The 10,606-nt window shown below is 39.8% G+C and overlaps 1 protein-coding gene across 2 annotated transcripts in view; it reads left to right on the top strand.

Annotated features, from left to right (window-relative positions):
- mcf2la (mcf.2 cell line derived transforming sequence-like a) overlaps positions 1–10,592 on the top strand; it is a 46,026-nt gene extending 35,434 nt beyond the window's left edge. The window contains exons 14-32 of one of the 2 annotated variants that reach the window (XM_042404966.1): positions 3–55; positions 182–261; positions 493–559; positions 659–774; positions 914–983; positions 1,220–1,312; positions 1,655–1,747; positions 1,838–1,963; positions 2,639–2,860; positions 2,953–3,045; positions 3,183–3,261; positions 3,366–3,438; positions 3,552–3,658; positions 3,945–4,037; positions 4,913–4,987; positions 6,574–6,683; positions 6,858–6,970; positions 7,075–7,178; positions 7,459–10,592. In XM_042404966.1, the coding sequence (XP_042260900.1) occupies positions 3–55; positions 182–261; positions 493–559; positions 659–774; positions 914–983; positions 1,220–1,312; positions 1,655–1,747; positions 1,838–1,963; positions 2,639–2,860; positions 2,953–3,045; positions 3,183–3,261; positions 3,366–3,438; positions 3,552–3,658; positions 3,945–4,037; positions 4,913–4,987; positions 6,574–6,683; positions 6,858–6,970; positions 7,075–7,178; positions 7,459–7,538 (1,847 nt within the window). In that variant the 3' untranslated portion in view covers positions 7,539–10,592. Of the gene's footprint in view, positions 1–2; positions 56–181; positions 262–492; positions 560–658; positions 775–913; positions 984–1,219; positions 1,313–1,654; positions 1,748–1,837; positions 1,964–2,638; positions 2,861–2,952; positions 3,046–3,182; positions 3,262–3,365; positions 3,439–3,551; positions 3,659–3,944; positions 4,038–4,912; positions 4,988–5,536; positions 5,612–6,573; positions 6,684–6,857; positions 6,971–7,074; positions 7,179–7,458 lie in introns of both variants that reach the window. The other variant, XM_042404965.1, reaches the window with a different exon arrangement.
- The last annotated feature ends 14 nt before the right edge of the window (positions 10,593–10,606 follow it).

The raw sequence follows: 10,606 nt of genomic DNA, 5'->3' as shown, positions 1-10,606 counted from the left end.
AGATCAACAGAGAAAAGAGAGGAGATACTCTGCGGATAATACCATCTGCAAAAAGGTAAATGCATGACCACTGATCAATTAATTGATCGATTAGAGGTTACTATTCACCCAAAAATTTAAGAGAAAGGAAAGTGTACAGTGTGTGTTTTTTTTATGTATATATATCTGTGTGTGTGTCCAGGTGGAGTCTCCCGTACATAACGGTAGCACCAGACATGCTTCTCTGTCAGAAGAAGAAGAAAACCTGGCAGTGCTGAGACGGTAAGGGGTCAAAGGTCATTCTGTGAGCCATAGATAAGAAAGCAGTGAATGGATATTAATACTGTGATTAGTTTTTGTTCTTTTCTATCACTTTTAAGGTATAGAATACATATTTTATGTACAATAAACTGACATCCAAATACTTCAGTACTGACTTATCTTTGAGTTAGAGAGGTAGGGTTACAGTATAATAGCACACCGGTAAATATATTTTGTTTTTATGTGTTCCAGCCACGTGATGAATGAACTGCTGGAGACAGAGAGAGCGTATGTGGAGGAGCTACTGTGTGTGCTGGAGGTGAGTGAAGTTCAGTCAAGTCTGTTCATGTATATTCACCACAACAGGCTCTTTGCTGATTGTACTCGATGTAATAATGGATGTAATATTAAACTCCAGGGCTATGCAGCAGAGATGGAAAACCCTGCCATGGCTCACCTCATCCCCAGCACCCTGCTCAGCAAGAAGGACGTCCTGTTTGGAAACATGCCTGAAATCTACCAGTTTCATAAGAGGTACACGCAGTTTATTTTTCAAGTGCTTTTGATTATTTTGCTCATTTGTGTAGTGAGACTTGAATAAATGTCTGTTTTCAAACATATGTTTACTTTGACTTCCTGGTCTAAGCATTGGTGTCATTTATTTTGTCTCCAGGACGTTTCTAAAGGAACTGGAAGCGTACACTGACTATCCTGAACTAGTGGGCCGCTGCTTTTTAGAAAGGGTAAGCACTTCCTACATTCTGGTCTGGACTTAAGACATATAAAGAGCCAATAGAAAATCTTAATCTTAAAAAGTGAAATCAATGACTAAAGTTATTAATTTTGACAATCTTGCACCAAACAGGAAATGTCTCAACAAACTTTGCAGAAAGCAAACTGTTTATTCTTTACAACTTTGAGTAAAAAAAAGGTGAAATTGTTCCAACTTGTCACAATGTCGGTTTTGTTCTCTCTGTAGATGAAGGACCTGCAGATCTACGAGGCTTACTGCCAGAATAAACCTCGCTCAGAGAGCTTGTGGAGACAGTGCTCTGACTGTGCCTTCTTCCAGGTCTGCCTCTCACCTTTCATGTTTGCACCTCTCGCCTTTTTGAAACCATTTGCCAAATTTATCCTGAGAATATGACAAACAGCATATCGAGTGGATTTTTCTCTGTAAGGGTGATATTGTTCTTTGCCCTCATTAAATGATTTACTGAAAGAAAATAGTGAACGTCAGCTATTATGATTTTAAATAAAAGTGATAATGTTGTATTTCCCTATAAGACTGGAGGAGAATGTGATTAGTGGAGCACAAGCTATAGATCCTCACTGCTCTGATCAACAGTTTTCTTTTCATGTTATAAGAACAGTGAAGCTAAATACCTTTTTTGGTTGATCTTTTGTGAACCAGGAGTGCCAGAAGAAGCTGGAACATAAACTTGGTTTGGACTCCTACCTCCTTAAACCCGTCCAGAGAATCACCAAGTACCAGCTACTGCTGAAGGTGAGTTCTCTTCATGTATCGTATATACAGTATCTGTATGAACATTTATGTAAGACACTGAGTATCTGTGTTTTTCACTTTGTTTTGCAGGAGTTGTTGAAGTACAGTAAGGGCTGTGATGGCTGTGATGACCTACAGGAAGCTCTCTCCTCCATTCTGGGGATCTTGAAAGCTGTGAACGACTCCATGCACCTCATCGCCATCACAGGATACGAGGTCAGAGAAATTACACTGTTAAACTTACTCTGAGAGAAATGCTGTTGTTCAGCTTTAGGAGTGGACTTTTGAATTTGCTCGGTAGAAAGGTTTTTGTCATTTTTTTGGTTGTAGCAATACAGACTATTTTTGAGTGAATGAGTATCTGGCCATGCCTCCAAAAAAATTAGTTGATCCGTTACTTATTATCAAGGAGCCTCACAATGATCTGGAGATTAATTACAATTATAAATAGTGTTTAAAAGATCTAAGACTCTACATAATACAATATTTATTTTTATTTTATTTCACTCCATTCTTAAGTAGCATTGTTGTTCACAGTTTTTTCAGGTTCAAATTGAACACATGGATCATCTAAAGTTTAAAAAGTCCTATGACCTGACATCACATTTATTATATTCCAACTAGCAGAAGAGAAGTGCAACTTGTTCATATACAATATGCAGTTTTACTTCTAACTTGTTAGTTTGACATGGTTCATAAAATGAAAACTGTTCAGTCAGATTCTCACTAATTTGTAAAATTCTGCATTTTTATCCTGCAGTACTTGGATAACAATAATAGGTCAAATAGTCTTAAAGAAGAAAAATATGTCAAATAAATGTATGTAAAACACTACAGGGTTACCCTATTTTGTATTTTTTCTCATACCGGTCTATTTTTTCTTTCTTTCAGGGCAACCTGTCAGAGCTTGGTCGTCTGCTGATGCAGGGCTCCTTCAGCGTGTGGACAGAGCATAAGAAAGGTCACGCCAAGGTCAAGGACCTGGCCAGGTTTAAGCCCATGCAGAGGCACCTGTTCCTGCACGAGAAGGCCCTGCTCTTCTGTAAGAGGAGAGAGGAGAACGGGGAAGGCTACGAGAAAGCTCCGTCTTACAGCTTCAAACACTCCCTCAGTGTAAGTTCACACTGCTCAGATTTCGCTGTAGTCAAAGATGAGGACTGCAGACTTGTTTGTGCTTAATATTTCTGTTGTCATTCTTCTCTCAGATGAGTGCGGTGGGCATTACAGAGAACGCTAAAGGAGACAACAAGAAGTTTGAGATTTGGTGTAACTCCAGAGAAGAAGTTTTTATAGTTCAGGTAAGGTTACTGAACCTATTTGACCACAAAACGAGCACTATGGATGATATACTGATGGACAAGTAACCAGTGTTGCTCCTTTTCACTAAAAAGCAACTGTTAGTGCTTTAATAATTGATATTATTTCTCTTATCTAGGCTCCAACACCTGAGATTAAAACAGCATGGGTGAACGAGATCCGCAAAGTTCTGACCCAACAGCTCAAAGCCTGCAGAGGTATTTGTGAACGCTCAGCCATACACGCTCGTTTGTTTTTCTTCTTCTCTGTCTTTGGCACAGCATACCTGTTTGCAATTGTAATAAAATGTTGTATATTTTAGATGCCAGCCAGCAGAAAAGCTCAGACTCTGTTTCCCCGACTCCTACCAGCAACAACAGCTCCATCTCCCTCAGGTCGGTGTCATGAGCATGCACGCAGTGTTTACACACGGCACACACACACACAAACACACCTACAATATGCCTTTTATTTATTGTAATGTTTTCTTCCTCTTGTCCTTCCGCAGTCCCTTTCGTAGCAGCACTCAGAAGAACCAGAAGAAGCAAGAGGAGAAGAAGGTGGAACCAAGTCCGATCTCTGACACAAACTCCTCTTCTTCGCCGAAACACAAAGGTGAATGTTTGATTCATGTTGCGTCCTCAAGCACAGACATAAATCTATCAATCAGCTACGGTTGTACATCCTAAAAAGTTTTATCTATGCCCTACTTAAAGCTGCACTGTAATCTTTCACTGATCTGGGCTCTTCTTTTCTTCATCACCTTCATCTCCACGGTTCCTCTATCTGTCTCTCTACCTCTTTTATTTTTATTTTTATTTTGGGCTATATCTCTCTTTTCGTGATTGCCACACTCTCCTCTCTTCTCTTCCTGCCTCCCATTTCAAACCATTGCTTCCAGATGAACCGGTGACCAGTCCGACCACTGACAGGTCCTCAGTGGCTAAAAAGCGTTTTACTTTGCAGGGCTTCAGCAATCTCAAGAGTCCGAAAGGTAACATTAGCAAACCTGACGACATTTCAAAAACAGGCTCACAATGTTTACACCAGTTCAGATTAGTTTTTATATCGTTAAAGCCAGACTATGTAACATATTCTTCCTTTTACAAATGAAAATTTGAATTTATAAGCAATGAAAAGCATCCTTGGTTAATTAAATACATTAAGGAGTTTAGCTGCTACAGCCTTACTTGGTCTGGTATGACCATTAGCTCATGATTTAGATAGATATTGATGTATGTGACCCTATTGAGTCAGTTTGCTGACTTGATGATTTGTCTCTACATTCAGTTTAATTAATCTTAACATTAAATAATTATTAATTTTAGTATAATGGACTTACAAGTGTTGTTTTTATAATTGAGACCAGTATGTGTCTATCAACAGTACATCAGCAATTCACTAAATAATTAAAACTCTGTTAAATCAGCCTTCACCATGAGCTGAACACATGATCCTACAGTAGTTACTCTGCTGCCTCCTGGTGGTAGAAGTGTTACATTGCTCCTGGTCAGGTGCAGCAGTTCCCACCAGATACACCACTAGAACTTCAATAGCAATAGAGAAAGTTACTCTGATACTGTATTATAATGTATAATGTCTAATAGACTTCTTTAAAAGTAATATGTGGCGTATGAGTGACTTCATGAGGTTTGACCCTGACTGTAGGTAGAGAAAACCTCCTGAAATGAGCATGAAATTCATACTTAATAAGAGGAAACAAATGACTGTGAGTTATTTGAAGATATGAGTAGCATCTCACTGGATTAGTTCATGAAAGTGTTAAATTCTTGCTTCTCTGCATTTGTTTCTTCACTTTTTTTCTTCTTCTTCTTCCTTCTCTTTACTTTTTTCTGCCTGTGTGGCCAGGCTCAGCCCTGAGCCCCGAGCACAGCTCCAAACGCCACTTGGTCAAGAGTGACCCCACTCCGTTTGGGTTCAAAGGTATATTGTCGTCCCATCATAGGGGGTCCGTCTTAATTCTAGAGGGCGTCAGTCCATTTTTCATCTTCCCATCCCTCAACATTACGGTGTGCAACAGTCTTGTGTGTAGCTCTCACATGTGTCTCTGGATTCGATGTTATACCAGATATTAGTCCACCAATAGAAACTGTTCTTCATCCTTTCATCCTACATTTACTATTAAAATGTCCTAAATCCAGTTGCATACATTTGGAGCAGTGAAATGTCTCTAAAAGTCTTTTTTTTTGACTTTCTGAGACATGCAGATGCTCTGTGATATATTTTTGTCCTTAAACACTGCAATTTGTCATGTGCATGCCCATTTATTTGCCTTCATCCACAGGTCATCATCATCACTGAGCTACGAGTCTTTCATTTGTGGAGATGATGTGTCCATTTTCATTGAGGAACACTTGTTTGTGTCAGAATGATTATTGTACTAACTCTTATTCTTTACTAACCTTTCCTAAAGAACAGCGTCACCAGTTTCACACACAGTCACTGATTTGCTGGCTGTTTCTTCTTGTCTAGAGTCGGCTCCCCATCACACTCTGAGCAGAGTCAAATGGATGAGTACCTCTAGTCTGTTACAGAGCAAGCGGCGAGGTACAGAGCCGCTCTGAGGATCAGCCACTGTGGGTGTTTGCTGTAGTTTGTAGTGATGATTGATTTTACAAGAGGTAAAGTGTAGCAAAAGTATCCACTTTCCAAGTCATTTAGCTTTGTATTGAGTCTTATTGTCTTATATTCCATTGGAGAGAGAAAATTCTTTTTAAATTGATGATAACCTACTTTTTCACTTGTTTTAGAAAGATTTTAAGTCTCAATTCAAGACTAAATGACTAAATTTTTGCAAGGTGCCTACTCTACCTCGAATCAATCATTCTCTCCCCTGCTATTATTGGGTGTTTGGGGTTTGTTGTTGTGTGGGACGGAGAACAATGTGAGTAAGAAAAAAGCACACAAAGTAAGTAAGGCTGGCATTTCCAGTGCACCAGCAGTCAGAACAGTGCAGTTCATTAATCCATCTGATTAAAATCTCTGATTCCTTGATTCACTTGTGGTTTATTTCCTTGCTGTGTTTCACTGGGATGATGAGAAATTGCTGTTTTTGACCTGAATGGGATCTCTGGGTTTGTGGTTTTTGTGCTCCTCGTGGGAGATTTATGTGTGAATGTGACCTTCTTCCATGTGGCATTCTGTTTCCTCCTGGTAAAATGTACCTTCATGTACCGTGTCTGTTTTCCGATGTTGATGGAAAAAATCTTGTTTCACTGATTTTCCAACCATGAATATGCCAAATTTACATTCTGAGAAGCACAATGACCCCTAGGTGAGCATTTCTAGAGCTTGTTTTGATTATGACTTCTACACTTAAAATCCAAGTGTTCCACCTTATCTACATAAGGAAACATTTTAATGCCACATGGAGTATGAGTCTGTGCGTGTGGGTGTGGTTAAGATTCAACTCTACATTTCCTTAAGTCACTTACCACTATTCCTCTTCTCCACCTCTCTCTTTTGCCTTTTCTCCCATCCACTCACCTCTAAAATCTCTTCACCTACAGGTTGGAACAAAGCGTCTCTCTCGGTGGACGCCTCAGAAGAGAATGATGGGTACTCCAGCGGCGAGGACCCTATGAACTCTGACCCTGAGGACGAAGTTGGAAAGAAGCTGGTGAGAGTTTTACATACAGTATATGGTGTATTTTTAAGTTTTAGTCATACAGTGACAACGTTGACAAGGCCCAGTAATTTTCATTGTGGAGTATTTTGGAAGCAATGCAGGAAAATAAATATGCTTGCGATGATGTTTGCCACTTGCCTCATTTTCACCTTTGACACCCTTTAGGCCCCAGGAAAGTATACAGTGGTTGCGGACTGCGAGAAGGCGGGACCTCAGGAGCTGTCTGTTAAGAGCGGAGATGTGGTCCAGCTAATCAGAGAAGGAGAGGAGGGACAGTGGTAAACATCTTTCTTCCTTCAATCAAAAACCTGTTATATTATACATATTGTGCATCTGCAGTAAAGCTCTATCTGGGCTAAAGTGTTTGTTGAATCCTGTTTAGGTTTGTGAAGAACCTTCGCAGCAGTAAGGAGGGCTGGGTGGCTGAGGCAAACCTCCTCAGCCTCATCTCAGAGTCCAAGTCATCCCAGTCACTCAGCAGCTCAGGTTGGTTATATTAAATAGGCAGTTCATTGTTAGTTTTAGTATACTGTATATACATTTTAGGCATATTCAGATCTGTTCCTCAACACTGTGGAGTAGTAATAGGGAAGTAGTGGTAATGTGTTGCTCAAATAGTCATACTGTTACTTTCCCTACAATTAAAGTAATTGAAGCAATTGAACTGTCAGAATATCCTACTATTGAAGTTATTAAGAGGATGTGAGCCTTTGATTTACTGCCCCAAAACCAACACTGTTGTTGTGTGTGTGTGTTTGTCCTGTAGATGACAGCGTCTCTGGAAACCTCAGCACTTCCTCCAGCTGCAGCGAGACCTACACCAGCTATTCTGACATCAAACCCTGACCTGCGATCAGTCACTGTCCCGGCTCCCGTCCCCCACCAGCTTAAACCATTTCCAGGTGGAATTACAAAACTGGAAGTTGACTCTGACAGGAGGACACAATCAAAATGTTCCTTTCATCTCACAGTTGGCCGCATCCAACCGAAAAACCAAAACTATCACTGCATCTGCGAATGTTACCGGCTGAGTGTTAACAACACCCACCTTTCTGTGGATATTTACAGTCACCTGTCAGTCTATTTGTACATGAAAAATAGCTTATTTTCACCCAGCAGTATTATATTATCATTTGATTTTTAAAAAACGCAAACAATCAGATTGATAGATATTGAATATCAGCTATTTGCAACCATGATTCAAAAATATCAGCATGCTGCTAATTTTAAGTGTAGGTATTTTCATTCCAGTGACAGAAACTTCAGATAATAAAAATATCAGGGAGAAATGATCTGTCACTTCCTGTCAGGCCTTCTTTAAAAATCACACTCTGTAAACTACAGTACAGAGAAAAGCTGAATGTTTCAGTTTAATAAGTCACTGAACAGTTGTTCAGTGCCGTATTTAATCCTTGTGATTATGTAGCATATTAAAGTGGACAAATTCAAAGAATATCTGCTCTAAATTAGTCAAACCCCTACAAGTCGATCATATCACAGCACAGCAACAGATTCTCTGGTGTGAATCCTCTACAGATACTATCAGACTGGTATTTCACATGATACATCAGACATTAATCGTACACTGTGAAAACTGGCAGCTGGCTGCAACAAGAAAAAAAAAAAGAAAAGCTTTCAGTGCGTCTTGGAGCATCACTGAACAGGTCAGATGTTCAGGGCATGTTACTGTAAGTCTTGTAATCTTTTTGGACATAAAGTGTGCTGAATCCCTGTAGTGTCTGGCAGGCCAGTGATGTTAAAGAAGTTTAATTTCCATTCAAGAATGCTGTATTCATCCCACATGGAAAAGATTGTTAACATGCGCTTCCCTTAACCCCGGCTTTATGGTATTAACTTCAACTGAGACACAGCGTCAAAAGTGTCACTTGGTGAATGTCTTAAATGCAGATTAAGAACATAAACAACAGAACCATCTAATTTGACCAACTTTCCTTATCATGTGAAGCGAGCGCAGCAACAGCCGTCACACTTTTGAGATCAATCCTCCACCGTCACCACCAGCACTCCCTGGTGGCCACATGTCTCGCACTCCTCCAGCTACACATACCCATCGCTTACACAGAGAGCGGCAGCTTGGAACAACTTTTGAACCTCGTTCTTTTGAGAGTGATTGTCTAACTCGCCTCTGCACTGCTCTGGATTTACCTCTCAGGAAGCCCCAGAAGTCGTTTGGGCAGGCAGGTGTGACTGCATGCCTGCTTGTGTCGACTTAATGTCTTTGTGTGTGTGCGTTCTTGCACATATATGTGCTTCAGAACAAATACTTATGTCACAAACATCCAGAAAGGCCACAGATATCAGCTGAAATAGTTTTACATGCAAAGTCCCATTTAAGGATATATAATTCTTATGCATTCATCTGATGGATTAACTTCTAGTCAGGTAATCTTTATTGAAATTTTGGTAAAACAAATAGCTACAGTCTCACATAAATCTCAATATTCTGCATATTTAGCTGGTTTTTGTCTCATGGCCACTCTGCTTACCTATCTTTGGTCTGCACTGCTGGAACAAAAGCAGGCTTTGTCCCGTCACTCTGCTCCCAGCCCCACTCAGGCATGTGACAGTAGCCACTTCTCTACAAGCAGGGCTTACCAGGGCCCAGACCTGCTCGACATGTTTGCACCACCAGCCTGAGAGCAATATTTGTTTACTTGACATCGTAATGTAGCTGAGTAATCATCACAGGCGGGTAAGAAGGTGGAAAAAAAAAAAAAAGAGAGACAAAAGTCTAATTTTAGGCCCATAGTGGAAATCAGGATGTTGATACAGCTTGATAGCACACTTCTGATAACCAGCTGCTTTTTTCTTTCTCTCTTCAACACACACACACACACATACATAAGGAACTTGTGCTATTCTGAACACTGAATGACACCTCCTCTCTTACCTTGTTTTCCAAGGGTAAACATGTTTTTTATAACCTATGATTTCTACTGTATCCGCAAGGCGCACTGTAAAATTATCTCTTCCTTTTACCCATCCTTAATGTTGAATGTGTGACCCTGTTATTAAACAGAAACATACCAAGTGCAACACACTGTTCCACTGAAACCAGCCCCACCTGTTTATTACTTAATATGGGCTGTATTTGTCCACTGGCTTAACAGAATCATGATCTGTGCTTTTGACTACTTTCTTGAGCTGTTTTTTGTTGAGAACCGCTTCTCAAATTCTTCAAAACGCATGTCTTCCCTGAGAAAGAAAAGATTCTTCTCCAGAAAAAAAGGAAGAAACTAGTTTACAGGCTTTTCGGTGTTAAACTGTGAGCTAAACCAGAGAGTAAACTGTGGCTGGCATTATGTGTTGATCAGTGTAAGTTCTGTAAGACTGATAAAATGTATGTTACATATGTACAGATGTGTCCTCTCTTATACCTCACATTGTTTTCCTCGAGAGCATGTAAAAATTGTGAAGGGGATTGTTTTTGTGAGTCTCTTTGTCTCTCTGTATATCATCATTCTTTGTGGCATATTCTTCATAGCCCCGGTTTTAAACCTGACTGAACAAGGCAAATATTTTTTACCAGGCATTGTTGTATATTGTGAGAGTTTATTTTCTGCCCTCTTATGAAAGCTGACACGGGCACTAAACTTGTCAGTGTTTTGATCATGGTCACACAATGAAGCTTATTGAGTTCTTTGTACTTTTGACTCGGAGGCTGGAGAGATGAGAAGGGTTATATATTTTTTAGTTTCTTTTTATGCAGCACATTGCAGCAACCACTTTCTATTATTTTCCTATTGTATATCTACTGAGTATGGTGTTGATATAAAGATATTATAATGAGACGTATCTGTGTATATTTGTAAATATGTAATTCTGAATTGTATGTAAAATGAAAAGCAGCTTTAATAAAGTCTGAGATGGTTTCCTCTACATGACTTTGTTTT

This window comes from Thunnus maccoyii, chromosome 24, assembly GCF_910596095.1.
Source record: "Thunnus maccoyii chromosome 24, fThuMac1.1, whole genome shotgun sequence".
Lineage (NCBI taxonomy): Eukaryota > Metazoa > Chordata > Actinopteri > Scombriformes > Scombridae > Thunnus > Thunnus maccoyii.
The sequence above is the reverse complement of the archived record's forward strand: the minus strand, read 5'-3'. Positions and strand labels throughout refer to the sequence as shown.